General features: G+C 42.1%; 1 protein-coding gene across 2 annotated transcripts in view; it reads left to right on the forward strand.

Annotated features, from left to right (window-relative positions):
• Positions 1-18435, forward strand: part of HYDIN (HYDIN axonemal central pair apparatus protein) — a 2122366-nt gene that overhangs the window by 71923 nt on the left and 2032008 nt on the right. For both annotated transcript variants that reach the window (XM_069217473.1, XM_069217472.1), the window contains 2 exons: positions 6701-6847; positions 14551-14676. In XM_069217473.1, the coding sequence (XP_069073574.1) occupies positions 6716-6847; positions 14551-14676 (258 nt within the window). In that variant the 5' untranslated portion in view covers positions 6701-6715. The remainder of the gene's footprint in view (positions 1-6700; positions 6848-14550; positions 14677-18435) is intronic.

Raw genomic sequence — 18435 nt, forward strand, 5'->3', positions numbered from 1 at the left:
AAGCCCAGAGATCGAAGGTAGGATACAACCGGTTTTAAGAGCTTCGTGAAACACCACAGAGCCGACGATAGGCCGAAAGGAAGGGAGGAAAAATGATACGTTTTTGAATTCCAAAGAAATTGCAAATATTTTCTGTGAGAAGGATGGATCGGAATGGTCAAGTATGCATCTTGTAGGTCTAGTCTGACTAGCCAATCGCCTTGGAGTAAAATATCCCTGAGATGGATAATAGTCTCCATCTTGAAGTGTCGATAGACGACGAACTGATTGAAGGATTTTAGATTGATTACTGGTCTTAGTTGTTTGTTCTTTTTGTGGACGAGAAAGATAGCGCTGATGAAACCGGAAGAGTCCGGGATGCAACCTTGGATGGCATCTTTTCCTAACAAAGATTGGATTTCCGAAGAAATTAGAGATGACATTTCGAGAGAGAACCTTGGAAGAGGAGGGGGACCTGATTGGTAAGGAGGAGAAAGAAGTTCAATGCGATAACCCTGGATAGTGGAAAGCACCCATGGATCTGAAGAAATTGACTTCCACTTTTGAAGGAAGAATCGAAGGCGACCTCCCACGGGAGGGCCAGAACGTTGGCTTACCTGGGGTATTGGACGATCTGGAGAGGCGCTGGCTGCGATTGCGGAAACCCCTTGATCTTTGAGGGTAGAAGTGGGGTTTAAACTCTTGGTTGTAGTAATAGGGAGGGTTGGAATATCCTCTGGAGCCTTGGTTTCTATATGGGCGGCCGGTAAAGCGACTCCTACCTCTACCGGCCCGGGAAAAAACATGCTGGTTGAAAACCTTCTTTAGAGATTGTTGGGCTTTGTCAATAGACGAAAAAGTGGAAACGAAACGACTAAGATCCTTGATGAACGAGTCTCCGAAGAGTTTACCATCGGCCTGAATGCCGGGATCTCTGGAAGCCAGATTAGCCAGTTTAGGGTCCATTCTGAGAAGGAGACCCTTACGTCTCTCGTGGATGATAGCTGAGTTAGGATTGCCCAAGAGGCAAAAGGCTCTTTGGGTCCAAAGAGAAAGGTCCAAAGGGTCGATAGGGGAGTCCTCCAATCTGGCCGATTCGGCTAAGTCAAGTATTCTTGCTAGAGGACCGACCACGTCGAGGAGTTTATCTTGGCACGTGGTCCAGGCTTTGTCTACCCCTTTCCGGGGATCTTTGCCATATTTCGTAAAAAATTTGATGAGGGACTCATCAATGGCTGGGGTTACGGTAATGTTAGAGTCCAAAGATGGTCTAGGACATTCAGATTTTAGTTTGGAGCGTGTCTGTTTGTCCAAAGGAAGGCGCAGATGGGAAGAAATATATTCAGCTACGTGATCCAAAGAGAACCACTCCGTGGAATTAGGATGGTGAATGAGGGACGGGTCGAACATGGGAACAGCCTCTGCGTCAACAACACTGGTCGAGGGGTCACTAGAAGCAAATTTGATACGTTTGGGAGGAGGAGGAGAAGAAGGAGAAAACGTATCATCGGGATTATCTGACAGAGATAATTCGTCCATGTCCTCGTCATCTGTGTCCAAAACCTTTGAAATAACAATCTTTTTTGGCGCTGGAATATGTTTCGTTTTTGATTTACATTTTGTTTGTGAGGTCGACTTTTTGGCAGAATTCCCCTCCTTAGAATGTGGCCTGGGAGGAACCAAGTCCTCAGTCTGGTGTGAGGCAAGCTCACTCTCTGTATGTGCGCCTTTTGTTATTTTAAAAGAAGAATTTACTTTCCGTTTTCTGCCTTCCCCCGCAGAATGGGCCATAGGATTGGACACCATGGACATTACTGAACTCTCAATGTTTTTAGACATTGTAACCATAGATGCCTTTAAGGCATTTTTCACTGAGGAATGTATAAATTTGTTTAAATCCTGTTTAAAGGATTCCTCATTCTCCTCAGAGTCAAAGCTTAAAGATGAAGTATCAGGATTCATAATTATCTGTGGACGATGACTGAGCAAAACAGTTGAAAATAATTGGATAGAGTCGTGGGAAGCTAGGGGTTAAGGAGAGAGCAACACGCTCTCTGGAGTATGCCAAAGCTCCTCCCTTAGGGCGGGACCGTGAGGGAGGGCCGGAGATTACAAGCAACGCGTCGGGAGAGGGAGAAGGAGAAGGAGAAGGAGAAGGAGGAGGAGGCCGGACTGCCAGGAATTTGTACGGAGCCGGCGCTCTGAGACAGCTGCTTCGGAAGCCGCCGGGCGCGCAGGTACAGAAATGCCTCGTCTGTCAGACGTGCGAGTTCGGAATGCGCTGACAGAACGAGACGAACACAGGCTGGTAGAACGCGCGGTGGTTAACGCGCGCGCCAGGGGAAAAACGGCAGCCCGAAGGAGGGAGAGGGGGATAAAAATGACGCGAAGCGGCAAAGAAGGCGACCACCTTATACCTAGACAGAATAATACTTTCAAAAAACGATATTCTTACTGAAATATTTAAATAAGTAAATAAGTAGACGGAAGACCAAAAGAGTGTACTTATCTTGACTGCGAGCAGCAAGAAAAGAGGGCTGTTTGCAGTCAAGTGTACACTCTATGGTTATGGCCTCAGCTGATTGGTCCATCATTAGTTCTTGTTTTACTCCCATTGGTTAGTCTGTTACTAACCCTCTTGGGAGTTGTAGTTTCTTGACTGCTGCTATTGGAAATAAAGTAAGAAAAGAACGCATAATAGAGCCTCCGATCTTGTCATTAAATTAAAAGTTTGGCTTCGTATCCTAATTGTTTTTGTGCTCTGCATTTGTTATTTTAATACTGGCCTTTTAAACATGCCCAATCATGGAGCTGCCCATTGAGTACACATTTTTAGCAAGGTGTCCCATCAAAATTTGAGAAAACTGAACAGGCGAATGCTCGAGACTGTGGAGATTTATTTGCTAGCCCTTTATAGCAGACTATCATCGAGGAAGGTTGGCACCAAGTTCTAGGATTTTGTTCAGGGTTTAGCTGGCAGGGATATTGCACTACATTGGAAGTCTGAAAGTGGTCTGCCACACAGCAGTTGGAAAGCAGACGTGGAGAGCTCGGCACTAGAAGACTGTGCTGCCAGGCGCTTGGAGGAATCTGGGGGAATGCGAGGGAATCCATAGGAAACCCTTGGTGGAACACTGGATTGAGGGAGTGGCTAACTTGGCTGAGTCTGCCATGCAGTAATCCTGCGGGACAATCCATTGGTATAATTTTGGATACCACTTTACCATATCCTGGGCGAATAACCCCCTAGTGGCTAGAACTGCATCCAATTAACCCCCCAACTAGATTACTGTTGGCACTTACCCCCGAGATTCCCACTCTAGTGTCATTGTCACCCTGAGCTACATATAGTAGTACGAAACTGGTCATTCTTTACCATCTAGCACGGTTGGTATTTTTAGTTCTATATGGTTTACTTGGTTGTGCCCATGTGTAGTCTTGCTCTAGGTCATCTACGAATGCATCCTTGTTAAATTTATGGATATGCAGTGCATGTTTATATTCAGAACCAAAGCGCGAACGTACCACGTGTTTTTCTGTGATCACCTGCAAACATATTTGCATTGTTAACACTATGTTGCGAAAACTCAATAGACAGTAAAAAAAACCTTGCCCAGACATAAGTCCTGAGACGTAGCATTTTATGCAGCACTTTACAGCAACCTCAAATAAAATGATAAAATAGACTGTTTCTCTGAATTCAGTTTTCCTTTCTTATTCTTTTTCAGTAAAATGTAATGGAAATGTACACATTTAAACTGACAGGTGATTCTTTGTCAGAAAATGGTCTTCTCAGATTATAGGCTTTTGCTGCACATAATGTCCTAAACACTATAAATTCCGCTCCTCTTTGTCTTCCAAGATGTAACAAATAGTTTGCAGAGACTTCACTCGGTCTGCTTTTGATTCTTTATTGCTTGCTCTTTCATTGTGGACATATGGGTAATAAGTACAATCCTTTGATCTACTTCAGGGTTGTCCAACATAGCTCCAGGATAAAGGATCAATGTCAGAATTTTGAATTATCCACACAAGAGAAATGCACAAGCAAAACATCTTTAAACAATTAATTTCTATATTCAGTGGATATTCTGAAAATCTGACCAGAATCCAGCCCTCACTAATTTCAACACCCTTCCTCAAGCCGTACCAGACAAATGCTTGAAAGTGGTTCTACCGATCCCATGGAGAGCCCGACACACTCGGTTAAGAAACACTGTTCTAGCTAACAGTTTGTTGGGTTGGTTTGAAATGGTTTGAGAAATTATGTGTTTCTTCTAACTGACTGAGGGGACTTGCTGGTTATCTGTTATCAGTTTGTGTTTCGGAATTGTTACTGGTTAAATATTACTGGTTGAGTGTAAGATTCATGAGCCTTAATACCCGTTGTTGAGCACCTAGTTCAAATGAAAAGCGCCCCCCCCCCCCCCCCCCCCCCCAAAACTCAAAAGTTGCCTGGTGTACTTAAGGAAAACACTTGTACAGCATTGTCTTTCATCGAATGGTGCCTTTAAAAAGGGGAGAACGATGATTGCAGAATAATGTGCCCCTACATGCCTGTAGTTAATACCCTGCTGGTATTGTTCATTTAAGAGTGAACATAAGACAATTAAATTATTCCTATCTCTGCTTTAATTTTATTACAGACTCTGGCTCTAGGTTCTCACTATTTGGGAGTTTTCGTGGGATTTAAAAACAGAACAGCGTCTCAAATAGGTATAATGATATAACGCTTTATGCTAGTCTTCAACATTCTGTGTTAGTAGAACCATTCATTGTGCGCATTTAGGGTCACTGTGAGGCTGGGAAGCCAGATGAGCCACACTCCATGTGGTCATCAAACCTCTGGCTCTTCCTTTAAAGGTTCTTCGCTGCTTAGTTTCTCTTTTTAATCATTCATTCAGATCTGGCATCTGCTTTTCATGCTTTAACTCTGCTGTAGGGCTACTCCTATTAAAGAAAATCATTGCGAATGTTACCTCCTCTTATAACTGCCATCTAGGATCCCAACTTACTCTTGTCCCAAAATACTGGAATGCATTGTCTTTAACTACAACAATTTACTAAGTCCCCCTTGTTTTGGTTCTTATACTCCTTTACTTCACACTTCACAAGAAAGAGCCCTTTATGACAAAGTTTAAATTATCAACTTCACATTCCACACCACCTTTAATCCACTGTTAAGCTCATTGACCTGTCTGCAGCCTTTGACACCATTGATCACTCCCTCCTATTGTCCTAGCTAATTACCCTTATCACGGATTGTGCCCTAAAATGTGTTTCTTTTTAACTTTCAGGCTAATGTGTCACCCGACAATCCAACCATTCCCCAATCTACTCCACCACTTGGAGCCCCAAGCTTTTCTAAGTGTCCCTCTTTTCTTTTGTTGTTTTACTTTCCTTTTGGCTTCTCTTACATTAACAACTATATGCCACTGAATTGCCCTGCATTCATTTATGTTGAACTCGTCAAACACTGGGGTCCTATACTTTATTTCTTCCTCTTCATCCGCTCATCTTCTCACCTCAATCTGTTTCGTCCCCACACCATCAATTTACTGTCTTCGGATAGAATCTTGGGTCTTTAACACATCCTTTTGTGGAAATCTTTTTTTTTTTTTTTTGCAACCACAAGCACTGCTATAACGTACCATGTTCTAAACGTTCTCAAAATTGGTGCTTCTGTTCTATTCTATACAGCCAACATGGTGATCATCCTCCTAGTAATCAGGAGATTAGGCCACTGCAGTTCCATACTAGTTCATCTTCAACATTATTGTCGTGCGAACAAAGTCCTAAACTTTGTGAGCAGAACTGTATTTAATCTCTCCAGACACATACCTGCTTCCCAATATAGTAATCAGGCCTGTTGGCTTTCTACCTACAATAAAGCCCTATAAAGTTATTGCACACAAAGCAATTAATGGAACATCATGAAGCTGCCTCTGATACCTTAACATGATACACCCCAACCTTGAACCTAAGATCTAAATATCAGCATCATTTTACTCCACCCAAACCACCCTGCTCAGCATTCTGTTTTCACGCCACCCCCACCTCCACTAGAACTCAGTCACAGTAGCCGTCAGGGCTATTAATTTTCACACTAGATCAAAACGAGTAAAAAGGGCTGTCTCCTGTCAATTTAAACCAACAGTGATTCTCATTTTCACTCACTCTTTTGCCATGCAGTAGAAGTCTGTGAATATAACCGTAACAATAAGTGTAACTGATATTTAATTTTATATTCAGTTATGGTGTTGATTAGAAGAAACGGTGCCCTTATTCCAAATAGCTTTTAATCTTGTTGGCTAAAGTAAACCACTAACTCTGTCTAAACCGTGTGTACCAAAAAGCTGTTCTTTTTGTACAACAATAGTTATTAAAACGTTCCCTGCTCCACTCTTTAAGGTGACGCACAGTCATGGGGTAAGCAGTATGTTTTTGATGAGTGTCTAGGTCGTGTTGTGTTGATGTAAAAAAAAAAAAAAAAAAAAAGCTAGCAACACACATTGTCTTTGGGGATTTTGGACTCCTTGGTTTCTCTGGGCCTACAACTTTACAACCATGTATTATGTTTACTGTCAATGCATATTACCAATGTTGGCCAAGTGTATACCAGTGATGCGATACCAAGTCTTTTTTTTTTTTTTTTTTTTTTCTTCTTCTTGCACTTTTTTTCATGTAATCGTAAATTGTTATTTTATGTCTTTTTTTGCAGATGAGCTAACCCAAAATGCCCACAGGCAAGTTACATGGGTCTTTAGACTCCATTACTGGGCTCTCCTTTCAGCTGAATGATGGACCCCAGAGAAAAACAGTGCCACCTCGCAATCCAAAGCTTACCAGGGAGGAGGAAACAACAATGGTAAGACATTCACAGGTAGTATACCCTTTTAAGGATAGTCTGTGCAACGAGTGGGTAAGACTTTCCGCCAGACACGTTTCTAGGCTGACTGGAAGGCCCAATAAATGTCAGTGTCATACGGCTTTGTAATACATTTTTCTTTTTGTGCCATTAAGTAGCAATAAATTGCTTATGCATTCTGAATATGGATGAAAACGGTGTTTTCTTGATTATTACTGTTTGAAGGGAGCTGATATTTAGTCCTGGAATAGCAGTTTTACTGCATTGATCTATTTACAGACTCACATACTTAGGGTTTTCCCTGCTAATGGGGATCAATGGGAACACTTAAGAGGGTTGGAAGTTCATGGTGGTCTTATTCTAGGAGCCAAGAACCTGCTAATAACCGTCTGCATTCCGGCATGAAGAAAAATAAACCTCAGTTTGTTGACGTGGAATTACAAGTGTAACTGTGCAGCCACTTGACTTCACAACTTTGGATAGTAAGGACATTTTATTATTTAGGTTCACATATCTTTTGATCATATATAGAAGGGATGTCTCTCCCATCTTTGAGCCTGGTGGCTTCACTGGTCCTAGGCAGTTGGCCGTGAATGCTTATTCAATGGTGGAGTGCTTCATGTGGTCTATGATCCTTGTTTTTCAAGCAGCCTACTTTTGTGGCCATTCCATGATAGTCTTAATGCCACATACCAGCTTGTGATGCAGCCTGGTTTGTCTGTCCACGAGCAAACCCATATTTCTGCTATCTGTTTGTTTTATGGTACCCAGTGTCATTGCCTAACAATGTGTTGTTCACCCCCCAAAAAAAAAACACACACACTTACTACCCCTCCCACCCCTTCAAAATATGATTTACAAGTAGTAACATAACATAACTAGTTTTAGAACATTGGAATGTTGGGAGCTCCATTAGAGAAAGTGGACTGGTCTGGGCTGTTACTGGTTTTTAAAAGCCTATAGCATCAATATTCTTTGTTCACAGCAACAGCTGTGATCAAAGGCCTCAGCCGGAGGGGACTTCAATCCCCTCGGGCTCCGTCAGAACTTTGTTTTATTTATTAGAACATTCTGCCATCTAGTGGCAGAATGTTCTAATAGCCTTATTGTTCTTCAAAGTTGGGGTATACCGGCCATTAAAGTCCCGCTCCCTTGTGGGCCTTTAATGACCGGTATAGCCCCCTATGGCAGGCTCTAAGGCTATAGTAGCCTAACTAATCTAATCATTAAGAGTACTGTTTTGTCGAAGTCTCTTGTGAGTGTTACACTGCTCATATCACATTAAATTATCTGTAGTATCAGAGTGTCCTCTTGTTAAGAAAAGGGCATGGTAAGCCATGGCTGTCAGCTATGTTATTCCAGTAACTTTTAAGTGTTCTCGCAGTCAGTAGAGAAACATAAGGCCATATGTTAAAAAAATAGGAATTGTAATTTCCTAATAGCAATTTTTACTGAATTGCAATTAGGAAATCCCAATTCCTAATGTAAGAAAACATACAAATTTAAGACAGCAGTTCCTTATGGGGTCGCAAATAGACCAATCTCATGAATATTAATGAGGTAGGTCACAACTTGCAACTCAGGAATTGCAGCTATCACAATGATGTGGCCTGTTGTTATCAGCAGCAGCAGGCCACCATGTCTGTGATTGTTTTACAAAAAAGCAATCTTTTTTTTTTTTTCTTCCCTTCAAATGCAGCCCGTATTCCTTAAGGGAAAACTGGATGTGTTTCGTTTCAAAGCAAAGCAACCTCCTATCCATCAGAGTATCTAAAGTAAAAATTTATACATCACATCATAAAATTACAAAATAAAGCAGGCACCTCACATGTAAAGCGGCCATTAACAAATCAATAAAAATGAATCCATTCACTCATAGGTAATCCTCACACTCATAGCAGCTTTTTGAAAACATCCCACAAAGAAGATAATACCTTCAGATAGTAACTGCAGAAACAAGAGGGCAGATGGCAGTTCGTACTTGAGAAAAATTCATTCTTTTCAATAACTGAATACGGTACCCCTTCCTAGGACCCTCATAGAATTTGCAAAACATTGTAAAATGCAGGGTGTCCTGTGGGGACAAGTTATCACAGCCACAAGGCTTAAGTAGATGGCCCAAATGCCTCCCCCGAGGAAAAGCTAACAAAAGGTGAAAAAAGTCAAACCTATATCTAGTTAAAACAAAACACTCATATGTACTTTTTACCATTAAACGGTAGGGTTCAGTAGAAGGAACAGTCTGTAATAGTTTTTACGCACTCAGGGGTTTCAAAAGGGCAGTCTCCTACCTAGAGCTGACTCTCAACCACAAAAAAATTTCACCCAATTCCAATCAGCTCTCGTAATCTCCTCAGGAGATCTAGACTGCTCACTCCTTCCTAGACTCTGAGTAAGATCCTTAATATACTAGAGTCATGGGATATGAAGTGATCAATCAAGTGCCATACAATCTTTTAAAACTTAATTATTCAACGTGGCAGAGGGTCTTGTCCAAATGTCTAGCCATAGAGCGAGAGGCCTTTACATCCGTTATGTAGCCTACGCCCAACTACTCATGAACAGAAAATATCGGCACACTGTGTGTAACACAAAGAAAGTGTCTTAGGAAGGAGTTTTCAATGGCTTGCAGATCTGCCTGATTAACAAACCCCCAAACCCCACTCCCATAGACTACTTTAATACACATTTTGCCTGGTATATCTGCAATATGACTTGACCAGTGTTCTCCCTAAGCATGAGACAAAGCTAAAAACTGCTGCATTAGCCCTAGTAAACTCCTCCTTCCTCCTAGTCACTAGGGGATGCCAACACAAGGAGTCGTCAAATAATAGATCCAAGTAAGCACTAGTGTTAGGGAGAATACATGCTGTGGTCCTACAAGGGTCTAAAACCATCACACATGATTTTTTTTTTTTTAAACATTAACTGTTAAATCCGGGTCCTCCATAAAGGTTGCAAAAGCGTTTAACGGGGACTGCAATTTCGGCCATGATCACAGCATCGTCCTTGTATAGGAGCACTGGCAAACTCCAAGCCCCCACATGTGGACAGTCTGCCCTGATGTCAATCAAGGCCTGCTCTGTTGATGTGCAAGCTAAACAGAAACAGGGCCAAAATGCAGTACTGGCATTCACCCCTTCCCCCACACATTTTTTGTTTTTGTTAATGGTTAAGCTGCACGAACACTTTCGGTCACTGGAGTAACGTACTTGTAATGCACTGAAGCTGTGGTGTTCGTATGCCGGCCTTCTTCCCTTTTTTGTTTTTTTTTGTTTTTTTGTTTTTTAAAAGGACAGCATCACGATCCACCCCCATCGACATCATGAGCTGCTGAAGCTTCTTCCAATTAACATGATCAAACAGTGAGGAGAGAAACATAAACTCTAAGTGTATTGACCCTGGGCGGGCAATGGTGTACCTTATTAGAACCATATAGGGGTTCAAGCATTGATCCACTGTTTACCTCCCAGAATGGAAGCCATACTGCACATCTGAAAGGACAGCATTGTCGTTAGCCCACTTTCCTAATCTGTCCAGCAGCATACGACCTACAACCTTCACAACCGAGTCGAGAAGGGACGCGGGCCTATAGCACAACTGTGTCTCGGTCCTCCTTTTTGAAAACTGTTACAATAATAGAGGGCACCAGTGTTTGCTGCGGACCCTTCCTTACCACTGCATTCACAATTGAGGTCAAGACAGGAGCCCAAACTTCAGTGTCACTGATGTACAAATCAGGGTGGATACCATTGGGTCCTGGGGCGGGGCCTTGCTCCTAGTTATACCTGCTATACCCTTCCTGACTTCTTAAAGAGAAGAAAGCGAAGTAGGGGTAAATTAGGGGTTCCCATTGCCATTCTTCTCTTTCCCCCCCCCCCCCCCCCTCGCCCAAACAACTGGGGACACTGTTTTATAGGGGTCCCCCAAAAGAGAAACCCAACAATCCTTTGTGAAATGGATACTCAGGCCCTGCCGTATCTGTCCGTATCTGTACCCAGAAATGGGCTATTAATTAGACCCCAAAATGTACAGCTACATTTTAAAGCACTAGCTATGAGCAGATCTTCCCATACCACTGCCCCTAGATTAATTTTACACCTCCCCATCTCATTTTTATACTGCATACGACAGGTATTCACTAAGGCAGAATCCCTAGGCTTGGCATTCAGAGCATACATAAGATGTTTATGCACCAGGGTACAATCTTTATTCTGCATTTCAAAAAATAAAATTAAACATTTGTTTAATTTTTTGAAGAGCATACAGTAGTAGATTGATTAGTTACTGTATCCCTGGCTTCTCATCATTGGTGCGCTCTCCTGTGAGAGGTGGAGACCTGCCCTGTGTTACTGTGAATTCATTGTTATGAGCGCAATGAATGCTTGATGTTGCCACTCAAGTGGACATCCTGAACTATCCCTATATCTAAAGCACCTTGCCAGACACACTGACTTCTCTTCTTTCGTCACAGCACAAGGTGACTTAACAGGCTTCCTAAACGTATGCCTATATGTTGTGATAACACAATTCTACTTATTTTTCCCTGAGGATGATTTTTCATACTCATGTGAATTGTGCTCATATGTTTGGCATGCTCCTGCTGATGCTGCTTCGCCGCATTGAAGTGCAGCTTTTACACCTACTGTAACATCTTCACCAATCTTTTTTCGTCTGTACTGAGATTTTGCACCTAACTGTGATACAACATTCATGCTGGCTTTGCACCTAAATGTGATGATGTATCTCTTTGAGATTTTTACATGTAAATGTGTTTTCACCCTCCTGTGAATGTGTACCTAAGCTTGAATAAACATACAATCTCAGGTAAACATAGTTGTGAGTTTCACCATGCCCTATATTGAAATTCACTGTTCCTTATCGGTTCCTCAGACAGTAACCTCCTTATCGTCACTGTATTTTGTGACATCCTATGGGTACTAAGAGCTTCTAACCAGACTAGGGATTTAACACTCACACAGTCCTAACCAGCTCTACGGCTACAGCGCTAGCTCGCACTTCTCATCCCCCTTGTCAGCAATATCATGCCCACCCCTCAGTTAATCAAACTTAACAGCATAATGCAGGCATACCTGAATAAAGGTTGTTGGGACCATAACCTGGAACACAGCTATTCCTATGCTGACAAGGGTAGAAAAATTGTCTGGGACCAAACCCACAACCAGCCCTCACAGTAGCCACCACTGCTTCTCAATACGTCCTCCTTCTGTCAACCAACTGTCCAGTCCATTTACACCAAAACAACAGTACTTAAACTGATTTGCCACAGATAGACTCGACCCCATGGGCATAAATAATGTGAAACGTCATACTTCATTATACCTACTTACTACTGACAAGAGCACAAATCTCTTATCCACTCCCCAAAATGAACTGCTTGACATCAAATTGAAGCTGGATCACCTGCAGGAGGTGTTTAAAAGACTGCATATCAGTCCATTTCTTCTTCCTCATGCACTTTCATCTAATAATTTGTTCCTCCATTAAACCTCACAAGACTTTTCTACTCAAGAAAACACCAGCTCCAACACTTGAGAGCATTCTTCCAAGCACATTACCTTGAGCATATCAAACATACCCAAGTACTCAGTGATCACATATCACCCAACATATTCGATTAATACAATCTCGAGATCTAGTTTTTTAAACAGAGTAATTTGCCAAGCAACCTCAGAACAATCGCCTCCTCTCAACCCAGTGACCCATCTTCTCACATCAAAGCTGCCCTCCTGATCTGTAGGTGCGATGTCTCCAATACAAATCCCATAGCCTGCTTCATCCCAGACTGACGCTATTGCATGCAAGGAAAACTAGATTTGTTATCCTCTTTACCACTGTCTTACAACAGGGATACAAAATCCACTTCCTTTCCTCTGCACTCTTAAAGCGTTTCCTTTGCCTCATGTCCTAAGTATAGTCTGTTCTGGCTTATCTTTTTTATCTGGGTCTGCCTTCTCTTCCTTCGCTGTGCACTGTCTTCTTTCTCTTTGCCTTAAACCCTAGGGATTTTCCCTGTGCCTTCTTGTCTTATCGGTTTCTCTTTATCATAAAGACTGCATTTCCCTTTCTGTGTCTTCTTGCCCTCTCCTTATTGTTTTCCCTCTTTGTCCTATTGCCTCTCCTTCCCTCCACTCTGTTGTTATGACTCCCTTCCAGGGGACCTCATTACTTTTCGCTCGCTTCAGTGTGCATATTTACCGTATTTCTTACTCTCCAGTGCCATCTTTTCTTTGCTTGTGTTCGTGTCTTACATCTTCCTAGTCTCTGCTCTTTTTTTACCATCCCTGCCTCGAGGTATATTTCTTCCCTGTGCTCTCGTTTTGCCCCCTCCCTCCCCACCATGTCTCCTTGTTTGTTCTACCTGTGCCCTTACCCTGTCTATGACTTTGTATCTTCATCCCATATATTTCTTCCATGTACCCTCCGGTCTTACACAGTTTTCTCTCTGGGCCTTGTCCTTCCTTTCACTGTGCATTGTTACCCCATTAATCTATGTATCTTCATTGCATGTGTTTCTTCCATGTACCCTCTTGTCATGTATTTTTCACCCTCCATGCTCTTAACCCATTATTCTTTGCACTTCACCTTGTGTATTTCTTCCATGTGCCCTCATCTTGCTTTTCCCCCATCTATGCCTTGTCCGCTTCCCACTGTGCCTTTCTCCTGTGAATTTCTCCTATGTGTCTTATTGTCTGTTCCTTTGAATGCTTTTAACCACCTTCTCTTATCCATGCCATTATTGTCCACCCCCTCCTTTCTTATGCCTTCGTGGGCTGTGTTTCTGTGACAAGTACTGCATTTGACCTGCTGGGTTGTAGAAGCAGTGCCTCTGCATGTGTGCAGTGCACGGGCAAGGCCGACTTTAGCGCTGGTGGCACCTGTTTTTTTTTTGTTTTTTTTACACCCCCACCACCCTAACTTCTTCCACAGATAGTCTCACTACTGCCCGACAGAAGTGCCCCTCATGTCTCCTTAGCTCCTCTCAAATACATATTATTTGTTTTTAAAGCGCTGGTAAAGGCTGCCTTTACTAAGCCACTACGCTATCCACATAACATGCAGATCTGTTCTTTGCAGAAGGCATATTAACCCTCTGCACCACTTTATGGGGAGTCAAAACTGCCACCAGACAAAACTCCGAGCTCTGGCTCTAGTAGGAACATTAATCACAAAAGTTATCTTGACAATTAAGCTTCTGTCTAAAAACTGGACACAAGGAATTCTGCAGCAGGTCCTTTTAAGTCCATAGCGCCTCCCCTTAGGTCAGTGCCTCCCCCTTCCAGGTCAGAGCACAGTGCATCTGCACCAGCCGCACCACCCTAATGCCGGTCCAGCGGACAGGTCTCCTTTCCATGGTGCGACAAATCTTCGTCAGAGGGTTGGTTTCTTATGACTTGGGTGAGCCAACAAATGAGGTTTAAAGAGAAATAAAAAGAAATACATACTTAAAGGCCATATGCCATATCAAATCAGAGCTCAGGCAGCCGTAATAGAGTGGAACCAGCGTGTACTCCTTGATGCATTATTCATCCCTTTTCTAAATATTTGAGCAGGAGAACTCTGTTGGGGCAGGGGACTATCCCGATGCCTGCGAAGCACAAATTATTCATCACCCGCGCGTTTTAACAAGCAAAATCTTTTCTGAAAGACTGCATTCATGGAGTTCTGGCCTTTCTTTCCAGTTGACTCCCTCGGCGTTCCTGATGGAGATGTCACTCACCACGGAGCAGAAACTGGCGAGAACCCGTGAGATGCACCCTCCCAAAATCCTACAGCTTTTAGATATGAGTGAGACCTCACATCAGAAGGTAAATGTCCTCTCACGGTCCCTCAGCACCTTGCTGCAATTACTCAATATGGGAAGCGAATGTCACAAATATATATATGTTAAATATGTTGGTGTTTTTATTTCAGAAAAAGGAGTTGTATTAAAAAAAATATATAATAATAATTCTTGGGAACCCGCGAAATCTATTTTCCATCATCATAATGACCTTCCCAAACGTTGCACACCTTTTAATGTTGTCTCCGTTTAACCAGTATTCTATTCATGAAAGGTAAATCATGCATGTGCATTTTAATTCTATCTAGTACCCATTCTACACCTTGAGAGAACAGCTTCAACAAGTCTTCATTCTATACACCAATTTTAATCGATTTTTTTTTGACAAACCAAATGAGTTTTTTCGAACATTTTATATTCTTAATTACATACTTGATTATTTTTTACGTCTTTTTCCGTATAAACAACCAACCCTCTCCCTCTAGTATTTCTGGTACTGTTAAAGCAACCATACCCTTTTTATTTGTAAAACACTTTTTTCAAGCTAACTCGCACAAAATAACCATTAAATATAATATACATAATAATAAATATAAAGAATTGATGTCAGGTAATGTGTAATAGGGACATTTATTTCCATCTTCTGGTAATTGTGACATTTGTAACCCAGTCAATCTTCGACCTTAACCTTTATGATGTCCCTGGGACCCCTTAATGGAAGTACAGGCAGAGCCGCTGGAATTATGCTGTTGGGGTGGGCTAAACTCTGCGACATCGTTGACTAAATGATGCAGCAAAAAGGCAAATTATGCAGCGTAATGTGGCACGTTTGGCGATATTACTTCATTATTTTGTCCTTTGTTAACATAGTATGGGCATAGGTTGCTCCTCTTTACTACCAGTTTAGCATCCAAATAGAGCAATAAGCAATAAAAGGGTGACTAGTCCACGTCTGCTAAGGGCATTCCACTGTGCGGCAACGTGTGGCTGCGTTTTTAGTTTGAGCTATTTGAGCTAGAACCAGTTTTTGGTTAAAATCTGCAGATTATGCAGCAGATGAAGTATTATGTGGCTAGTCCATAGTTATGGGGCTGTGCGCTCGTGGTGTTTTTCGCATAATTCCAGTGGCCCTGAATATTAGGACTATACTACATAGTTTCATTTTCTCCCTCTGCATCTGAAGCTCTTTTTAATATAAATAAATGCATATGCAAGGTCGGAAAATACATGTGGTTCAGTGACATGTTACTAGAATGTGTGTTCTAATAAACATGTATTCATACATATATTACTAGAGTGCACAGGACAGCTTTCATCTTATTACCACAGTGCAATATATCCATTTTGAGTGTTCCCTGCTTATTATCTCTCAGATTTAATTCTAAAATTAGTTTAGAGAAAAACAGCTGAGACCATCCTCACGTGGCCTGGTTACTGTTGTTCTAACCTAATGCACTGATTTTACAACCTGTGCTCTGTTATGATTAAATATCTGCGTGTGTAACTTCTACACATGAAAAGAACAGTATGGCACAAAACAAGACTTGGCGATGCACTTATTTGCCACTATACTGATTTGTAGGGTATAACATGCTATTTATTAACTTTGTTGCATGGAGGAAGGGACCATGATTTAGAAGAGGTGAAGCATCAAGTGGACCATGATGCCCTTCACCTCCCGCAACGATGATAAATAGTGTACCTTATTCTGTGCATCTGCATATATGGTTTTTGCCATGCTGTTTTGCCGTTATAGTTTTACCCAAAGGTGTAAACAAGAACCAAGATACAAGTGGTTAAATGCACTCATTGAAATAACACCACGCAGAACAGGTTTGTGACTATTAGCAGTGTTGCTTTCCTTTATCCAGTCATTGTTACATTCTTGTACATACCTCTCAACGTGCCTGCCTTTGATAGGCGCTGCAACCTTCATTCTTTTGCACCCGGGCAATCTGAAGCTCGTTTTTAGGGTCGAGCCTGAGTTGCATGCGCTAGCGCATGCGTATCACAGCGAGACACTTTAGTTATTAGAAAAGGGCTCGGAGCCCTGTCGACGTCACGTCAGTGTGTTTGATTGGTTCGTGGGCTTGCCTAGTAAAATCTGCTTGCTTTCATTAGTGGAAGGCATGCACACGTCATGCCTTTTCCGGTGGTTATCCCTCCTCGAGCGCAGCGACCAAGTACAGAAAACATGCAAGGCTCGCTGTTTTCTGTCGGATCGTGGACTACTTTTTCTCTATTTTCCTAGCACGATTTCGCTTGGCAGAAGTCAAGCGCTTTACACCGTTAATTTCACTTTTTTCGGGTTACCTACATAAAAGCACTTTTGCCGATAGATGAAAAGTCGGGTTAGGAGTTTACAACACGATCAGCTCTAACATGAGCAAACGCGAGACCCGTTGCATTGCAAATGCTTGTTTAACCTGCAATGAGGGCAGCACTTTAGATTCCAACCTACTTCCACTGGCTTCTTTTAGGCAAAACATTGCAGCAGTATTTGAATTCTAAATCCAGTCCGATGACTCCTTGTGAAAGTAATATATTCAAATGAGTTCATAATTCTAACAGATAACTTATGGTTGAGCTAACAAGTGCAAGTCTGTACATCGTTGTGCGTACTTCTCTGATGTCAATGATGTCTTTCATCAACTCATGATGACTTGTTACAAGGATTCTTACTTAAAACAGCGGGTCCTTGCTGCAGCAACTATGTATCGCATTTGCCTAGTAAGGGCGTTATGGAGCACGAAGTTCTTAGTTACATATTCAAAACCGGCACCGTTATTCGCAAGTCTTGTGAAAGCTCGGATTTCATAGAGCAAGTAGATCATCTTGTATTTATGCAGGTGTTTAACCTACTAAGTCGTTCCGGAAAGCGAGGCTTCTGTCCAAGCAGCACACACTGTGTGGCCCTCCATCCTTTTCTGATGACATGCAAGTTGTACTGTACTTGCATCTATATAGTGCTTCCTACCTCTGACAGGACATTGCAGTTCTTTACATCAGCAAGCACGCTACTATGCAACCCAAGGGTAGTGGTTAGTCCAGTGTTAATGGGTGTCGTCTGGTATTAAGATTACTCTTGCTCTCTCAAGGAAATCATTCAACACGTTTACTTTAGTTTCTTGTTGGTACATTCAATTAATAAGAGTTGGATGTGATCATAAGTGGGGGCTATGTGAGTTCATGCTGATGATTTGCGTAGTGAATATAAAAGTTAGAAGAATGTTTTAATGTTAGGTTACAGGGATCTGGTTTCAAACAAAGAGGTTTGATGCATGCAAGGAGTAAGGCAGACAGGAGTACGACTTGGAGTAGGCCACACTCTGAGAGAGTAAGGCATGCTGAAAACGGAGTGGAGAGTAAAGAGAGGTCCAATCAATCAATTGAAAGAAAGGAGAAAAAATGATTCTTAATTTTAAATCCAAGTCAATTTTTCATGCCGAGTTGTGGTAGCATAGTGGGAGGAAGCGTTTTTGAGATAGCACCCAATGATAGGATTTAAAAGCCAAGGTAGAAGGAAAACTCACTTACCTTAGGCATATCGTAATGCATTATAGCATTTTGTGTAGCCTTTACCAACCCTATGTGAGGCCCTCAAGTGCATAGCCATGTGAATAGCACACTACTGCAAGTTAAGCACAGGTATGACAACACGTCTGCCCACATTGAACACGTAAATGTAAACTTGCACAAAGCATTTCCTTAGATGTGTAAGGGAAGGGATGAAAACGGTATTCTTTCATAAATAAGAACTGGGAGTTAAGTATTGCCTGTTAGA

The sequence above is a fragment of the Pleurodeles waltl genome, chromosome 12 (genome assembly GCF_031143425.1).
Source record: "Pleurodeles waltl isolate 20211129_DDA chromosome 12, aPleWal1.hap1.20221129, whole genome shotgun sequence".
In the NCBI taxonomy this organism is placed as follows: domain Eukaryota; kingdom Metazoa; phylum Chordata; class Amphibia; order Caudata; family Salamandridae; genus Pleurodeles; species Pleurodeles waltl.